Source organism: Eumetopias jubatus, unplaced genomic scaffold (assembly GCF_037043125.1).
Source record: "Eumetopias jubatus isolate StellerSeaLion01/CBP00866 unplaced genomic scaffold, mEumJub1_p1.0 scaffold_4, whole genome shotgun sequence".
NCBI classification, from domain to species: domain Eukaryota; kingdom Metazoa; phylum Chordata; class Mammalia; order Carnivora; family Otariidae; genus Eumetopias; species Eumetopias jubatus.
This window is the reverse complement of record NW_028274810.1, coordinates 136,818,843-136,838,148: the sequence shown is the minus strand read 5'-3', so window position 1 is coordinate 136,838,148 and position 19,306 is coordinate 136,818,843. Positions and strand designations below refer to the sequence as shown.

General features: G+C 43.3%; 1 protein-coding gene across 1 annotated transcript in view; it reads left to right on the top strand.

Moving 5' to 3' along the window:
• Nucleotides 1-8,763: 8,763 nt before the first annotated feature.
• TRHR (thyrotropin releasing hormone receptor) overlaps nt 8,764-19,306 on the top strand; it is a 34,011-nt gene continuing 23,468 nt past the window's right edge. The window contains exon 1 of the mRNA XM_028122505.1: nt 8,764-9,552. Within this exon, the coding sequence (XP_027978306.1) occupies nt 8,764-9,552 (789 nt within the window). The remainder of the gene's footprint in view (nt 9,553-19,306) is intronic.

Below are 19,306 nucleotides of genomic sequence, written 5' to 3'. Positions count from 1 at the left end.
CAAATCGAAATCAAAAAGGCTATTAATGAAGGGCAATCAAAAATGGGGGAACTAACTGCTAGGATAAATGAGGCAGAAGAGAGAATCAGCGATATAGAAGACCAAATGATGGAAAATAAAGAAGCTGAGAAAAAGAGAGATAAACAACTACTGGATCACAAGGGCAGAATTCGAGAGATGAGCGATACGATAAGACGAAACAACATTAGAATAATTGGGATCCCAGAAGAAGAAGAAAGAGAGAGAGGGGCAGAAGGTATATTGGAGCAAATTATAGCAGAGAACTGCCCTAATGTGGGGAAGGAAACAGGCATCAAAATCCAGGAGGCACAGAGAACCCCTCTCAAAATCAATAAAAATATGTCAACACCCCGACATCTAATAGTAAAACTTACAAGTCTCAAAGACAAAGAGAAAATCTTGAAAGCAGCTCAGGAGAAGAGATATGTAACCTACAATGGTAGAAACATTAGATTGGCAACAGACCTATCCACAGAGACCTGGCAGGCCAGAAAGGACTGGCATGATCTCTTCAGAGCACTAAACGAGAAAAATATGCAGCCAAGAATACCATATCCAGCTAGGCTGTCATTGAAAATTGAAGGAGAGATAAAAAGCTTCCAGGATAAACAAAAACTAAAGGAATTTGCAAACACGAAACCAGCCCTCCAAGAAATCGTGAAAGGGGTCCTCTAAGCAAAGAGAGAGCCTAAAAGCAGCATAGACCAGAAAGGAATACAGACAATATACAGTAACAGTCACCTTACAGGCAATACAATGGCACTAAATTCATACCTTTCAATAGTTACCCTGAATGTAAATGGGCTAAATGCCCCAATCAAGACACAGGCTATCAGATTGGATTGAAAAACAAGACCCATCGATATGCTGTCTACAAGAGACTCATTTTAGACCCAGAGCCACCCCAAGATTGAATGTGAGGGGGTGGGAAACCATTTACCATACTAATGGACACCAAAAGAAAGCTGGGGTGGCAATCCTTCTATCAGACAAATTAGATTTTAAAACAAAGACTGTAATAAGAGATGAGGAAGGACACTATATCCTACTTAAAGGGTCTATCCAACAAGAAGATCTAACAATTGTAAATATCTATGCCCCTAACATGGGAGCAGCCAATTATATAAGGCAATTAATAACAAAAGTGAATAAACACATTGACAACAGTACAAAATAGTGGGGGACTTTAACACCCCCCTGACTGAAATGGACAGATCATCTAAGCAAAAGATCAACAAGGAAATAAAGACTTTAAATGACACAGTGGACCAAATGGACTTCACAGACATATTCAGAACATTCCATCCCAAAGCAACGGAACACACATTCTTCTCTAGTGCCCATGGAACATTCTCCAGAATTGATCACATCCTAGGTCACAAATCAGGTCTCAACTGGTACCAAAAGATTGGGATTATTTCCTGCATATTTTCAGACCACAATGCTTTGAAACTAGAACTCAATCACAAGAGGAAAGTCGGAAAGAACTCAAATACATGGAGGCTAAAGAGCATCCTACTAAAGAATGAATGGGTCAACCAGGAAATTAAAGAAGAATTAAAAAAATTCATGGAAACCAATGAAAATGAAAACACAACTGTTCAAAATCTTTGGGATACAGCAAAGGCAGTCCTGAGAGGAAAGTATATAGCAATACAAGCCTTTCTCAAGAAACAAGAAAGGTCTCAAATACACAAACTAACCCTACACCTAAAGGAGCTAGAGAAAAAACAGCAAATAAAGCCTAAACCCAGCAGGAGAAGAGAAATCATAAAGATCAGAGCAGAAATCAATGAAATAGAAACCAAAAGAACAGTAGAACAGATCCACGAAACTAGGAGCTGGTTCTTTGAAGGAATTAACAAGATTGATAAACCCCTGGCCAGACATATCAAAAAGAAAAGAGAAATGACCCAAATCAACAAAATCATGAATGAAAGAGGAGAGATCACAACCAACACCAAAGACATACAAACAATTATAAGAACATATTCTGAGCACCTCTATGCCAGCAAATTAGATAACCTGGTGCATTCCTAGAGATCTATCAACTACCAAAATTGAACCAGGAAGAAATAGAAAACCTGAACAGACCTATAACCAATAAGGAAATTGAAGCAGTCATCAAAAATCTCCCAACAAACAAAAGCCCAGGGCCAGATGGCTTCCCAGGGGAATTCTACCAAACATTTCAAGAAGAATTAATACCTATTCTCCTGAAACTGTTCCAAAATAGCAATGGAAGGAAAACTTCCAAACTCATTTTATGAGGCCACCATTACCTTGATCCCAAAACCAGACAAAGACCCCATCAAAAAGGAGAATTACAGACCAATATCCTTGATGAACATGGATGCAAAAATTCTCACCAAAATACTAGCCAATAGGATCCAACAGTACATTAAAAGGATTATTCACCATAACCAAGTGGGATTTATCCCTGGGCTGCAAGGTTGGTTCAACATCCCCAAATCAATCAACGTGATACAATATATTAACAAAAGAAAGAACAAGAATCATAGGATCCTCTCAATAGATACAGAAGAAGCATTCGACAAAGTACAGCATCCCTTCTTGATCAAAACTCTTCAGAGTATAGGGATAGAGGGTACATACCTCGATATCATAAAAGCCATCTATGAAAAACCTACAGCAAATATCATTCTCAATGGACAAAAGCTGAGAGCTTTCCCCCTAAGGTCAGGAACGTGGCAGGGATGTCCACTATCACCACTGCTATTCAACACAGTATTAGAATTCCTAGCCACAGCAATCAGACAACAAAAAGAAATCAAAGGCATCCAAATCGGTAAAGAGGAAGTCAAACTCTCACTCTTTGCAGATAATATGATACTTTATGTGGAAAACCCAAGAGACTCCACCCCAAAACTGCTAGAACTCATACAGGAATTCAGTCAAGTGGCAGGATATAAAATCAATGCACAGAAATCAGTGGCATTCCTATACACCAACAACAAGACAGAAGAGAGACAAATTAAGGAGACGATCCCATTTACAATTGCACCCAAAACCATAAGATACCTAGGAATAAATCTAACCAAAGAGGCAAAGGATCTGTACCCAGAAAACTATAAAATACTCATGAAAGAAATTGAGGAAGACACAAAGAAATGGAAAAACGTTCCATGCTCATGGATTGGAAGAATAAACATTGTGAAGATGTCAATGCTACCTAGAGCAATCTACACATTCAAAGCAATCCCCATCAAAATACCATCCACTTTTTTCAACGAAATGGAACAAATAATCCGTAAATTTGTATGGAACCAAAAGAGACCCCGAATAGCCAGAGGAATGTTGAAAAAGAAAAGCAAAGCTGGCGGCATCACAATTCCGGACTTCCAGCTCTATTACAAAGCTGTCATCATCAAGACAGTATGGTACTGGCACAAAAACAGACACATAGATCAATGGAACAGAATCGAGAGCCCAAAAATGGGCCCTCAACTCTATGGTCAACTCATCTTCGACAAAGCAGGAAAGAATGTCCAACGGAAAAAAGACAGCCTCTCCAACAAATGGTGTCGGGAAAATTGGACAGCCACATGCAGAAGAATGAAACTGGACCATTTCCTTACACCACACACAAAAATAGACTCCAAATGGTTGAAAGACCTAAACGTGAGACAGGAGTCCATCAAAATCCTAAAGGAGAACACAGGCAGCAACCTCTTCGACCTCAGCCGCAGCAACTTCTTCCTAGAAACATCGCCAAAGGCAAGGGAAGCAAGGGCAAAAATGAACTATTGGGATTTCATCAAGATAAAAAGCTTTTGCACAGCGAAAGAAACAGTCCACAAAACCAAAAGACAACCGACAGAATGGGAGAAAATATTTGCAAATGACATATCAGATAAAGTATCCAAAATCTATAAAGAACTTACAAAACTCAACACCCAAAGAACAAATAATCCAATCAAGAAATGGGCAGAAGACATGAACAGACATTTTTCCAAAGAAGACATCCAAATGGCCAACAGACGCATGAAAAAGTGCTCAACATCGCTCAGCATCAGGGAAATCCAAATCAAAACCTCAATGAGATACCACCTCATACCAATCAGAATGGCTAAAATTAACAAGCCAGGAAAGGACAGATGTTGCTGGGGATGCCGAGAAAGGGGAACCCTCCTACACTCTTGGTGGGAATGCAAGCTGGTGCAGCCACTCTGGAAAACAGTATGGAGGTTCCTCAAAAAGTTGAAAATAGAGCTACCATACAATCCAGCAATTGCACTACTGGGTATTTATCACAAAGATACAAATGTAGGGATCCGAAGGGGTACGTGCACCCCAATGTTTATAGCAGCAATGTCCACAATAGCCAAACTGTGGAAAGAGCCAAGATGTCCACTGACAGATGAATGGATAAAGAAGAAAAGGGGAGGGGGTGGGGGGATGGGTTAGCCTGGTGATGGGTATTAAAGAGGGCACGTTCTGCATGGAGCACTGGGTGTTATGCACAAACAATGAATCATAGAACACTATATCCAAAACTAATGATGTAATGTAGGGTGATTAACATAACAATAAAAAATTTAAAAAAAGAATGAAGAGAGACAGGGCAAGAGGAAAGGCAAGAAGGAAAAAATAAAACAGAAATGTGAGCTGCAAAAAAAAAAAAATATTTATAAGAAAGGCTCAGGTCCCATCCTTGAGCTACTAAACAGCAATTCGGGAATGGAACCAGGAATCTAGATTTTAATAAGCTCTCCAGGAGATTCAGATGCATGCTAAAGTTTAAGAAAGGCTGATGGTATAAATAATCATCTGTCTACTCGTGGATTCATGACAGACAACCTGTGGACAGCCACTTCCTCCCTAGATAGCTAAGATCACCTCCAGAAATAAGGGTGGGGCTTGCCCTAATTCTTCCTGCGTAGACACAGGCAGGCCTGGCAGGTGTGATATCACGTCAGCCAATGTGTCCCAGGAATGGAGACTTGCCAAGCGAATGGTTTCCTGGGGTACCCAGGAAAGGGCAAGCCAGATTCTGAGAATAAGCTGTGTGACTGGAAATGCCAGAGGTCAGAAGCAGAAGTGCTAGATCTCTCCTCAAGCTCAAGGGGCAAGTCTGAGTCCAGACCAGAAACAAAGTCCCAGCTAGAAGTCCAGGGACATTCTTACGAAGGAAGCTGTGAAGTTTCATGCTCGTTGTTACTGATGCTGAGTGGCACGTGAGTGAGAAGGCCTAACAGCATAAGGTCAGAGAAAACGGACTGAAATGGCCATGAGCAATGTGTGTGGTGTGTGGGTTTGCCATCTACATGGCTGTACTCAGGACTCACCAGTCTTTTCCAAACAGATGCCACTAGACTGTTTTCAAACTTCTCTCTAGTCAGAAGTACTCAAAAGATATAAAAGCCATGGTTGGTTATAATGTGGCCTCTACCACCGACAGATGCCTTTCCCTTCACACCTGAACCCTCTCAACATAAGCTATTAGTGCATTTCTCCCTGTAACTGTTTATAAGTTTGCTTCTCCCAATAGACCATGACCTATGCAAAGATAAAAACAAAATTTTACATACTAGGTGCCTGGTACATAGTCGGAGTGTAACAATTATGTGCTCAAAAATGAGGGGCGCCTGGGTGGCTCAGTCGGTTAAGCATCTGCCCTAGGCTCAGGTCATGATCCCAGGGTCCTGGGATTGAGCCCCGCATCAGGCTCCCTGCTCAGCGGGGGGTCTGCTTCTCCTTCTCCCTCCACCCCACTCGTGTTCTCTCTCTCGCTCTCTCTCTGATAAATAAATAAATAAAATCTTTAAAAAAATGAATAGAGATACAAAATAGAGACTCAAAATGATGACATCATATAGAAACAGTGAGGAATATGGTAAGATTTGGCATGGAGTTGGAGTTGCCAGAGCTGAGACCATTATGGCTGCTCTCTCCCCTCACCTACACTACCCAAGAGTAAGATTTGCAGTCAAGTCTTCCCAGGAGTCCTGAAAGCTCAAATCTTGGGGAGGAGTGGGAAGATGGGCTATATGAATTCTGACTTTTCAAAAGATATTCTGGGTTGGAGTGGTGGGTTGGGGTGGAAAAGGAAGGCAATGCCTTCTCTCGGTAAGGCATTTTTTATTCCAAAATGTAAAGGGCTAAGCAAGTAATGGGGTGTTCAGAGTAACCTCTGTCCTCTGGTCCAGAGAGAGAGGCAGGAAGGGGATCTGCCACCCAGTGTGCTAAGGCAGTTGGGGAAGGAAAGTAGAGTGCCAGCAGAAATCCTACTCGGGGTGAGAGACTGCGCATTTAGCTGGTACCCTCCACTGTCTCTGAGGAACTTGCATGCGTTACGGAACCAAGCTTCAAATGGCTACAGAGGCCAGGAATGTGTGATGACTGAGTGAAGTTAGCACGCGTGACAGAGAAAAAGGGAGGAAGTGAGGGGTGAGGAAAATCCCAGAAGGCGCATCCTGTATGAAGGACCCCCCACACACTGCTGCTCACCGCCACAACTCAACTTCAACTGATTATTTCTATTCAGGAATAGAGGCCCAGGATTGCCCGATCTTTCTAATTTTATGAGAGGCAGAAATTCAGAGTTAGTATACAATCTCCCAATTTTGAAAAGGAGACAACAGTCAAATCCTTTTAAATCACACTTGAGCCTGCCCTGTACACACCAAACAATAAATGTCTCAAAGCTGAATCTGGGTTGTGGGTCATTCATTTGTGATATGATGCTTTGAAAAGAGAAGTAGATAGTCAAGGAGCCCTCGGTGGTTCAGAGGGTGGGATTACCCAATAGGACCCAGAGCTTTACCTTCATCTTGTTGGTACCTAGCCTTGCACATGGTTTTGGTATCCCCATGGTTCTGTATACTCTAAATCTACACTTCCATCGACATCTAGAAGGAAGAACAACTAAACTTCTTAAAATGGAGAATCAAACTATTCGCCATATAGGGAATTTGGTTCAGGGCTGGTTTTTGGTGTCAGTTCATAAAATAAAAGTGGACAAACATTAACATTCAGTATATTCGGTTGGTGCCTGTGGAAGGGAGACACGTTTTCTGAGCCTCTATAAAAAACGGTAAGGATTTGCCCATGGGTTACTTCAGAGCAATAAAAATCAAGCTGAAGTACACTTTTCTAAAAAAGAAGCACCTATGAAGTTTCCTTTCGGAGCTGTTTTGTGTACACACAAAACATTGCTGGGTGGGACCCTGGCGGGTATACCAGAGGGGGGTGAAGAGGGGAGAGGCAGCTGGAACAGGTAGAGAGATTCTAATAAGTGATGCAGAGCCAGAGTTGAAAAACAAACTGAACAGATAATATGTAGGTTTAAGTCTGTGTTCTTAGCTCAAAGAGTTTTTAGAAAAATAATTTTATAAGCCTCGGCAGAGTGCAGCTGAAATGGTTTAAAATCAATTTCAACTCATCTTCCATTCATATAACATGAGAGGAGGGGGCCATCATCACTGGCTCACTGGAGAAACGGTTTAAGGGTTTCCATCGTAGAGAAAGCAGCTGATTTCAGTTCAGACAGATATTTCAAGCTTCAAGGGCTGTGTCTGGACTGAGAAGAATTTGCTCTCTCCAAAGTCCTATCACACAGGGTGTGTAAATATATTTCAGGGCTGCTCGGGTCCTGGAGTTCCTGCAGGACTTAGACTAGAAGCAAGTGCAGTCCCCGCTGCTCCTGGACCCGTTGCTTAGGATTTCAGCCTTCCAGATGGAGGACGGTGTCATCAGCACATTTAAAAGGAGATTCTTCAAGGGGAGAAGATAATGAATCAGTGAGAACGGACGGGCAGTTGCGGGGGACCGGGGGTAGGGGGAGGGAGATAGGGCGAGGGAGAGCGGGCGGGAGAGAGGCAGAGAGCGTGTGTGCTCATTAGGGGACGCTCTCTGATTTGACAGGCTCGCCGCGCGGCTCTCCAGGCAGCTCCGGCAGCTGCGGCCGTGGTCGGGCCACGCTCGCAAAGGGCCCAGAGGGTTCAGAGGAACTGCGATGCTGAGGACTGAGCGCTGCAAAGCGGTCTGCCAGTCCGCAAAGTAGACCAGACCTCCTGCGGGATTGGAAACTTGCACTTACTACTTACTGCTTCATCCACCCGGAAAAAAGGCAGGCAGCGCTCCAGAGGGAAAGGTAAGGGAAGAAATTGGTCGCTCTGGGGAAGGTAGGGCGGGGAGCGGGGGAAATGCAGGCTCAAAGACTTGGGGTTTTGTAGCCCAGCGATCCCACCCTCTGAGAGCAAAGTAGGCAAACGCTAAATTCCTACCAAGCTTCATCATTGAGCCTCTCCGCTTTCCCCCCACGCCTGGCCCCTTTTTCCTCTTTACACTTTTCCCAAGCACCTGAGAGGTTTCTTTGTATTTCTTTTTCAGCTAGCAGATACCACTTAGCTTTTCCTTCTGGGCACCCTTTCAAAGTAGGGAGCTTCCTCTGTTTCTCTTCCGCATTTTTTCTCCATTAAGAGGAAACAGGTGCCTCTTATTAAGCTGGTTAAAGACAGTTCCTCCATCCTACACTGGAGTTGCGATAAAGGGAGTTTTCAGAAATACATGTGAGCCCTGTTACTGGAGAAACCCGGGAGGTGAAAGCAGAGGGAGAGAGAGCTACCTGCCCGTGACTGGCTCCATTCCAAACGGGGAAGCTGTGAATGAATTTGGACTCTAACTCTTCACAGGGGGAGAGAACCACGGAGATAAAGGAAGGCCACTGGGCAGAGGATGTTTTGAGAAGTGTTTCAGAGAAACTTCAAACCTGTGAAGATGGAAAACGAGACAGTAAGTGAACTGAACCAAACACAGCTTCAGCCAAGAGCGGCGGTGGCCCTAGAGTACCAAGTGGTCACCATCTTACTTGTGCTCATAATCTGTGGTTTGGGCATCGTGGGCAACATCATGGTAGTGCTGGTGGTCATGAGAACCAAGCACATGAGGACCCCCACAAACTGCTACCTGGTGAGTCTGGCAGTAGCCGATCTCATGGTCTTGGTGGCTGCAGGCCTCCCCAACATAACAGACAGTATCTATGGTTCCTGGGTCTATGGCTACGTTGGATGCCTCTGCATCACTTACCTCCAGTACTTGGGCATTAATGCATCCTCTTGTTCGATCACAGCCTTTACCATCGAGAGGTACATAGCGATCTGTCACCCCATCAAAGCCCAGTTTCTCTGCACATTTTCCAGAGCCAAAAAGATCATCATCTTTGTCTGGGCCTTCACATCCATTTACTGTATGCTCTGGTTCTTCTTGCTGGATCTCAATATTAGCACCTACAAAGATGCTATTGTGGTGTCCTGTGGCTACAAGATCTCCAGGAATTACTACTCACCTATTTACCTAATGGACTTCGGTATCTTTTATGTTGTGCCAATGATACTGGCCACCGTCCTCTATGGATTCATAGCTAGGATCCTCTTCTTAAATCCCATTCCTTCAGATCCTAAAGAAAACTCTAAGGCATGGAAAAATGACTCAACCCATCAGAACAAGAATTTGAATTCAAAGACCTCTAATAGATGTTTCAACAGCACAGTATCTTCGAGGAAGCAGGTAAGCAAACCTGAGCCAGCAAGTCCACGGAAACAATGTGGGATAGAGTTCCTTGCAGGATGGGATCAACTTTGCCCTCCTTAGCTGACGGCAAAATCAAAATACAATCATGCCAATGTTTCACAGTGTAAGCATCTGCTTTACATGTGAAATCCATCTCTAAAGCAACCGAAGATCTAAAAATGGGTGGGGAAAATGTGATAGCACACCAGCAGGTATCAGTGTAGGTGCTGGGAAGATATAAGGAAATATAAACAGCAACTCTAGAAATCCACTTTGCGATTCTCTGGGAAATGTAATCGAAATACCTGCACCATTTGTGGCTTCTCTGGCGAGCAGCTGGGTAGCTTTAAGAATTCTATGGCATGACAGGGATTTGATAAGATAGTTGGAGAAAAGATGAGTCAGAGCAAAAATGAAACTTTCCTACCGTTCTACAGCTTCTCACTGAGATATAATAACTGAGAGGGCTTCCCGGTCCTGGACTTACTAGTTTTAGTGGGGCAAGAGCCTATCACCTTCTCCCCCAGCTCCCTACAAAGGGTCCCAGCACGCAGAAATGGAAAATGCACTCTGCTCAGGAAATGTTCTGGTAAAAAGGCTAACGCCAAGCTCAATTCATTGGTTAGAAAGAATGATTACATTTTTTTAAATGTGTTTCTCCTGGTAAGCGTAACTAAAAATCCCTTTATGCTTTCAGATCACCAAATGTGGATGTGGTTACAGCTAAATAGTGGTTTTACTAGTGGATGAAGTGCAACTTTGTTATAGTAGATACAGTTTATAAGACAATATAAGAATAAAATACTTGTATGTCATATACATTTTCAGCTATATTTACACAATTGTTCTAAGTTACTTAATGAACTTAGCTTTCAGTTCCTTTTTCTTCTTTGCTGAACAGAATAAACACATAGAAAACATTTATTCTCATAGCTGAAAAAGAAAACTTGAAATCAGCAATACCGGCTCTTTCTCTCTCTTTTTTCCCCCTGCAGGGAATACAGTTCTTCCTGTGTGCATAGATAGAAACAGCATACTTTTTAAAGTACGCATATGGATTATATACATGCTATTACTTCCAAAACTTGAGATTAGCTGATATATGAAAAATTTTAATTGGACATATGGGCACACACTGAAATGAGCTGCTAATAAATGTGGGTGTTGTAGATATGCATGAAATGAATAAGGAACTATAACTTAAAGGGAGTATATACACCATTTTAAATGATACTGTGAGATCTAATAGAACGTTTTTTGTTAAGGATACCAGATAGGGAGGACCTGAGAACTTTTGCCGGCTCTTAGATTCCTATTGCTTTGGGTCTAGCAATGCTACCTAATACAAGGCATGTTTGGCCATCAGTTACCCAAAACCTGATTAAGGGAAACTTAGAGAGAGCTGTTGACCATCTGCCAAGACAAACATTAACAAATACAGTAAGAAAGTAAAGAATATGTACATCTCAATTAGAGATCAAACATGGGTTAATGTCTGTAGCAAAGAAGGTCAGTGAGTAAATTTGTTCATTAGACTCCAATCTATATTGTTATAAATTCTAAAAAAAATTGGTCTAACGTCCTTCTTCTCAATTATAGTCATTAGTACCTATTAGCATTAATAATGTGCTTTAAATTGCTAATTATGTTACATGTTCACACTCCCATTTCAAAGCTGTTACAGATAGGCTGCCTTTATAGAGGCTGGTGGTAGAAGAAAAAGTCAAAGATTTGGCTCCAAACAATCCTGGGCTTACATGCCAGGGTTCCAATCGAATAGTATGACCTTGAATAGGCAGAACTCTCTGAGCCTCAGTTTCCTAATCTAGAAAAGGAGGATCAGTAGCAGCATCCGGGGTTGCTATGAGGGTTCAGTGGAACATCTTATGAAATGGAGTGGTGATTAACACCTGACAATTAGCCTCCTTCCTAGTTTTATAGTGTGTTGGCAACTGTAAGAGAAATACAGATTCATTCTTTAAAATACTATATACATTCACCATTTAAACAGATTAGCTATTGAACAGATGTGTGTATGTTCTAGTAACTTCTCTAAGGGACTTTTTATTTATTAAGGCATTTGGAAATGTATTTGGAGCATTTGGGTTTTTCACAATCGCATCACTGTCAGCCTTCAAGAGGGAGGGGCGCCAAGTGTCCCAAAATGTGCCAGTCAGTCCTGCCCTTTGAAGAAGTGCCCTGGTACAAATGGCAATAACACCCCCGCTGAGAGACACAGGACGGCATATGAATCCATAGATGTGCGTTGAAGTAATATGTCATGAAATTCAGTCTTGATGACAGATGAGATGGGTGTTCAGAGAAGAGAAAGAAAACTATGGGGCTAAAGTGATCAGGGAAGGCTCCCTGGAAGAGGTGGCATTTGAGAAGGCTCCATTAGGATGGAGCTAATTTGGAAAGTAAAAGTCAAGAGGGACAGCACGCCACACACAAAGGACCTGGCTGGGATGAGAATGTTATGGGCTTGGAGAGGAGGCAAGGAAGGGCCCACGGGTGGGATTTTTATGGTGTCAAGTGATCTGGTTGACTAAAATGAGTGACGTATTTGGGGGAGCAGGAAAAAGGAAGATTGGATTAATTAGGAGTGTGTGTGTGGTGTGTGTGTTTAAGAGACAGCAAAGGGGTTGTGAAGGATCCCAACTATCAGGCAGAGAAAGGAGTTTTAACTTGGTATAGGGGCAACCAGCAAGGAGGGTGGTGAGCAGGAAGCAACAGGAGCAAACTGGTTTGGAGGGGATGATCAATATGGGGATGAGACGGATTTGGAGGGCAGGAGACAGGTGACAGAAAGGCCGCTTTGGAAATTGTTGGTGGTGATTCAGGCATGAGGTAGTGAGATTCTCCATCAGCAGAAAATTAAGGGAAGGTGTGAACCAGAGACATGTTTCAAAGAAAGAATGGGTGGGGTGTGAACAAAACAGAAGCACCAGCTAAAGATAGCCCTGCACCAGGGCTCAGAGCCTAGGAGACACGAGTGCCCTGACTGATGAGTGGGGGTGAGAGCCATGCCAGGGAACCAGTTTTGTCCAAAATCAATGGGCCTTTCCTTTGGCCTTTTTCTCTTCTAAAATTTTTCTTTTCTCAAATCTGCAAAAGGTTCAAGCCTCCACCTCCTGTAACCGAGAGTCTTTTGTTTCAGTATTTTCTCTGCATTTTTTTTCTTTCAGGCAAGTTTAATTTACATTTTAATAAATATTCTGTCTGGGACAGGTCTCTCTAACCAATTTATTAAAGTCAAATGTGCATAGCCCAAGAGAACTCCATTTAAAAAGGAAATAAAAGAGCATTTATACGTAAGGGACAAATGTGCATTCTTATTTGTTTTTAACTTTTATCTCCCATGCAGAAAATCCAGATCAGAGATTTTTTTCCCCTATTATTTAGAGATTTGATTATATTTTAGCAAACTGGCTAAATATTTGGTAAATTGAATCAAAGGAATTACTCAAAACAATGGCTTGGAACTTGGAACTTAGACAAAGGATTATCTGATTGACTAAATCTTTGGCTTTACCATTGGTTGTTTTGATATTGAGGAGATACAGTTTAAATGAACCCATTTGTCACATTTCAGCTCTATCCACACAGTACCAGAAGAGCCTGTCAGTTTGGTCAATTCTGGTGTGGAGCATTGGGTAGATAAAATATCTGAATTACTGACTGTATATTCCAAAGGAATTGATTGGTTCCTTTGGTATTTTGGAGGCACAAGTAATCTTGGTAACGGACTATACTACGGATGCAAATATTTGCTTTCCACGGGATGCAGGGGTGTGCAGAATATCATATGGAGCAGACTACCAGTTTTCTTTTGCACTGAGTCTCCCTAATTCTTTTCTTCTCTGGTGGGGGAACTGTGGGACAGAGTCCAAATACAAACTCCACGAGTTTATGGCAAATTTTTCATTATAGGTTTTATTTGACTAAAGAAGCCTTTAAAATACCGGTCTTTGTTTCCATATATTTCTTACAAGACTTCTACCTTACCAGAGGAACATTGCTCACCCAAGAAGCAAAAGATGCTATCCTTTTTAAAGCAATCCATGCCTTTTGTTGCTGTTGCTATTGTTATTGCTGATGATGATATAAAAGCAATCATGCATATTATGGAAAACCACAGAAAACGAGGGATAAGAAAAAAGGCATCCTTTACCCCACCTCCCAAAAGCACAGTTTATTAGCATTTGCTTATATTCTTTTTCTTATGTTTTCGCTTGGTCCTTTTAATATAATTACAGTAATATATATGTGTGTGTGTATATATACATATATATAAAATATATAATTTATACCCTGCCTTTACATAAAATGTTGAAATTAATATTCTCAAGGAAAATAGCAGGGTAAAAGAACATGGGTAAGATTGAGTCAGTTTTTCTTAGCCCTGATTTTCTCATTAATAAAAGAGGAATAACAATTACTCATAGACTTTTTGTTCAAATCCAGTGAGATGCATGGGACCAAATTCATGTTTGCTCTCCTCCCGCCAGCCCCCTCTGCTACCCTCCCCTCTGGCCTGTCCTTCTCACTGCTCTGCGGCCCCCTCGGCACGCTCCACTAGTGCAATAGGCTCCTGGAAAATGAAGAACCGAGATAAAGAAAGGGCTTAAATATGTCTTTTCTCTTCTTCCCCGCCTCCCTCCAACTCCTGCCTCCAGTGCTACTTGCTTTTTCAAGAAATCTTGAACAAGGAAAACCCTCCAAGACAGGAGGGAAAGGAGGTCTAAGAGTGTAATAGCAGGCAGTAGGGCTGGTATTTGGGAGGATAAAGTCCCTTAGGGTGTGTGGGGAGATTCATCAGTGGTTCATCTTAACAGGCAAATTAATGATACTAAACTCTTCAGCATCAGGCCTAAATCAGAGGTTTCTCAAGTTTACCGAGACTGTTTTCACAAATCCATTTCTCATTTCTAATTGTTTTATTTGTCGCATTTGTCTGGGTTCAACTGTATCCTTCATAGTATAAAGGTCACTAAGATATGAAAAAAAAGTGTGATTTTTTTCATTTAGCACACAGGTATCTAAGTGAGCCATCTTATTTTTATCATCAACGAATAGATTTCCATTTTCGCATTCCCATCCTGTATAAGGAAAGACTTTGTACATACCCCATAAACTGCCTCAGTGAAAATCCCCTGCAGTTATGTGCATTGTGTCCCTTGGTTAGATGAACATTGTTTATTCCCAGTTTTATATTTGTAGCTTTGAGACATAATTTCACCAGGAGAGAAAAATACATTTTCCTCTATGCCTACAAAAAAGGAGAAACCTGTACTCCTGCAGCATTCTTAATTTGGACACACACACACACACACACACACACACACACACACACACACACCTTTTAAAGTCAGCTAACCGGCTTTTGGTCATGATCTCAGGATTGTGAGATCGAGCCCTTTGTCGGGCTCCGCACTCAGCGGGGAATCTGCTTGAGATTCTTTCCCTCTCCCTCTGCCCCCCACCCTGCTCAAGCTGTCTCTCAAATAAACAAATAAAACTTTTTTAAAAATCAGCTAACCTTGAAAATGACAAACTATATTTCTTTACATAGCCTTTTGTGCATTCTTCAAACAGCAAGCAGATATCCCAAGTTTCAGACAGAAGACGGCTCGGTTGGTGCCCTGTCTTTAGGCTCCTTTATGAGTTGGGGGAAGGGTGAGAAATATAAAGCTAGAGTGAGGTCAACATTAAGCAAAATTGTGGAGTAGGCACGTTATATTCAGTATCCTCTTCAGTTTAATGAAATGTCCTCTCACAATCCAAAAAAAGCACCTAGCACTGGCCTAAGTGTGGAGGACACAGGGACATGTAGAGACGAGCTCTTCATCTTCCAAGGAGCTCACTGTTGGCAACGTGCACAAATAATCCTGAGCAGCCCACTGTGTTCTGGATAGAGGACACGGCATCCGGAAGGGAGGAGCAAAATGGGGGAGAAAGGAAGGAGGCTTTGTGGGGTCCATGACGCTGAGTTGGGCCTGTAAAGATCGACAGAACATCTCAAAGCAGCACTGAAAAGACAGGGAGAGAAGGAAGAAGCAGAGCTCCACAGAAGAGAGGCCGGGAGATGACCAGGCAGGTTCAGGGACAGAGCAGTCTGGTATCATTGCAGTGGGCCCACAAAAGACGGCTGTCCAGTGAAGGAGGTCTGCGCCTGCGGCATCTGACCCCCTTCCTGCTTCTACAGCCTCGCCCTTTGTCATTCCACCTGCTCTCGTCCCTAACCACTTGAGTCTCTAGCACAGAGCTCTAGCAAACACCTCATTGCTTTTTGGACATCATGTGAGTGCATCAAATCCAATGTGTCTAAAACTAAATCCATTATTTTTCTTCATAAGTCCCGACTTTCCTCTTTCTTATCTGATAGTCCCAAGCCAGAAATCTGGGAGTCCTTCTAAGGTGCCTTCCACCCTATATAGCCATGTCTGCATGATTCTAGCTCATAACTCTCCTGTTTGTGGTACCCCATGCACACCACCATTGTCCTTGCTCCCTGCTTCTCCCATGCTCTCATCCAGCACATACCTCAGCACCCTCTTGGGCTCCAATTCCAATCTCCCCCAGATCATTCTGTACATTGCTCACTAAGGGATCTCGCTAACAGAGATATGTTAGCCAAGTGATTTGTATAGTTCCCTGAGGCCTACAGTTTAAGCATCTTAGCATTAACAATTAAGATCCTGGCTTCCTTCTTCCTATGTGTTCAGCTTATTTTCTTGTGGCTCTCCTAACTTACACTTTAGCCGCAGTGATCCTGAATTATTTGTAGTTCTCTGAACTTGTTGTGTTCTCTCAGTCAGAATGCCCTTCATCTGGCCAACGACCCATGATCTTCCAAGTCTCAGATCAAATGATGCCCCATGCACCCCACCAAGCCTTCCCTGAATTTCTCAGGCAGACTTATATAACTAAATGCCTAGCTGTAACTATGTATGTTAGGTGTTCTACCTATGTTTCCATAATACCTTGCATGTACTGCTAGTTTAGTAATTCTTAAGTATCATCATTGTTAGTCTGTTCACCTTCCTACTGCCATTAATATCTTTAAGAGTAGGGCTTTGTGTTCTCAGTGACCTCAGCACTCTGTCTTGTGTATAGCAGGCTGCCTTCACTCAGGTCATGATCTCAGGGTCCTGGGATCAAGCCCCACATCATGCTCCCTGCTCAGTGGAGAGCCTGCTTCTCCCTCTGCCTCTGCCCCTACCCCCACTTGTGTGCTCTTTCTCTCTCTTTCTCAAATAAATAAAATCTTAAAAAAAAAAAAATTGAAAAAAAGGTTGGGCCGTACAGTGTGTAGAAGAGGCAACAGAGAGGGGCAAACACTGTACTTAAAGCCCCCAACAGAATAAGAGTCACTTCCACTCTAGAATGATGAGGGGGCATTCACCAGGCCACCATGAAGAACAAGAAGACCTTAAGACCAGCAGAAACAGTCATTTATGTAACCAAGCTGAGCCCAGGGCGAGACCACAGAAGGCCCTGTGTGTCATCTGAAGGTGTCTGAACTTGATTCTGTGGCACTGGGGAACCACTAAAGGCCTTGACTTTTGGGAACTTTGCTCATAAAATTGTACAACCGAGCCATCCGAGGTCAGGGAGAGAGAGATGAAGCTTTTGCCATCCAGACAAGAATAAAAGAAGGCTTCGGTTAGGGGGTAACAGTAGGGATGGGTGGGAAGAAATGTATATGAGAAATATTTAGGAGGTAAAGTCAGTAGGATTTAACAACCAGTTCAGTAGATGAAGGAGAGAGAAGCTCCTAAGTGGAGTTCCAGATCCTCAGCTGGGGTGACTGGACAGGAAGCGGTGTTATTAAGCATGGCACAGAGCAAAGAGGAAGAGAGGACTTATCTGTATTTATTCCTTCCCCATAGATTCAGACGTGTCACACCAGATTCTCACACACCTACCAGGCTCATTCATATTTTGCGACCTTGGTCATGTAATTTTTTTCCCCACCTGCAAAGCCCTCCCCACTCCCGTGCTTCCATACCTATCTGTGAATCTGAAGTTCCCAGCTCAGGCTACAGCTGGATCAAGAGGTCCCATATATTGGACATGTATCGGAAGGCAGGTGAGCTCCATCCCCCTTGGCGTTCCCATTCCAGCGGGCCTTGGTGACCTCTGTCTGTCCCGTTACAGGACTGTAAGCAGTTCCCACTTTTTGTGCTTTAAATGCTTATTTCAAAGCTCCCAGCTCTCCTCAAGCCTTTATACTGGGAATGTTTTGCAGTGAAAGTTCTCCCGTGTCCGACCTCTCCTTTCCAGCCCTCCTTCCTCAGCGCCTGTGTCCCCTCGACCCGCCCGCCCCTCTGCACTGCAGACCGCCCGGCCCCTGCTTTGCCCACCTATTGCCCAGCCTTTTCGGGGCCCTTAATCGCCCTCCTCCCGTTCACCCCCCAAAGTGCTGCCAGGATCCTCTAAAATGCACACTTGATAACAGGGTTAAGATGTCTGGAATCGCCAATATCCATCTGTCTTCCAGGCATAAACACAACACCATGATCATGGCATACTGGGCCGTCTCCGATCTGCTCCCTGCTTGTTCCCCCAAACGCATCTTCTCCCTGTCCCCGGCCCACCGTTCCACAAACAGTTTCCTAAACTGACCCCGCTGTGTACTGCGTCCAGCCTGCCGCATTCTGCAGCCGCTCCTTGGACCTGTTAACTTACAACCGGCCCGTCCAGGTTCACGCCTGCGGGGCGGGCTTTCCTGAGCCCACGGGCAGCGGCGGCTGGGGCTTCCCCTCCCCTGGGCAGCACCTTGCCCTGCATCCGTGCAGCACACTGTGTTGCTGTAATACTTTGTCCAAGTGTCTCTCCCACCACATCGTGCATCCCCCAGCGGCCAGCAACGTCACCCCGCTTGTTTCTGCGTCCACAGCGCCTGCCAAGGTGCCTAGGGGCATATTGATAAATGACTAGTAAAGACTGGGTGTAAGGAATGAGGAGGATGGAAGGGTCAAATAATGACCTGGCAGTTCTTCCGAGGAGACCGCAAGTGGTGGAATTGCTGAGAGAAATGTGGAGGGAGAGAAGTTAAAAGCACCGTCAGAAACCTTCAGTTTAAGAAGAGGATTTGGACATTTTAGATTGTAAGTCTTTAGGATTTGGAAAAATTTACATTGTAAGTTGAGTGGTCAAGCTCAAATATGGGACTTTGGGGATCATCAAAATAATGGAAAGGAGATATAATTAGGGTTGAATCTAAAGAGAGGAAAGGAGAGGCTGACAAAAATTGAGCTCTGGAGGAATCTTTATAATTAGGGGGCTGGAAGAGGACTGCAGTCTTTGCCGGAAACAGAAAGACCTATTTTTCCCTCTTGGAACACGGCCAGCGGGCCAAAGACAGAGTTTTAGTGGATGCTTTCCCTCCAGTTGGGAGGGAAAATAAAGAAGGAAGAATGAGCCAAGGAGAGAGAGAAGGTTCAAGGAGAGAGAAGTTTCAGTTAAAAGAGCAAGTGGATTTATCTAAAACTGGGAAGTCATGGCCTCACGAACTAGAATTAAACACAGCTCTTCATAGATGCATGCAAGGTGCACGAGAAGAACTTAAACTACAAATTAAATTTGCTCTGAAAATTAAACAAGGCTAAATGTGCACACGAAATAGAATGAATAATGCAAAAACACCTGATGGCCCTATTTCGTTGCAATAAAAATAGATACAGTCATTTTGGAAAAGAAAATCCTGCCAACCTTTCATAAACAGCCCTGGTGACTTTTGGCT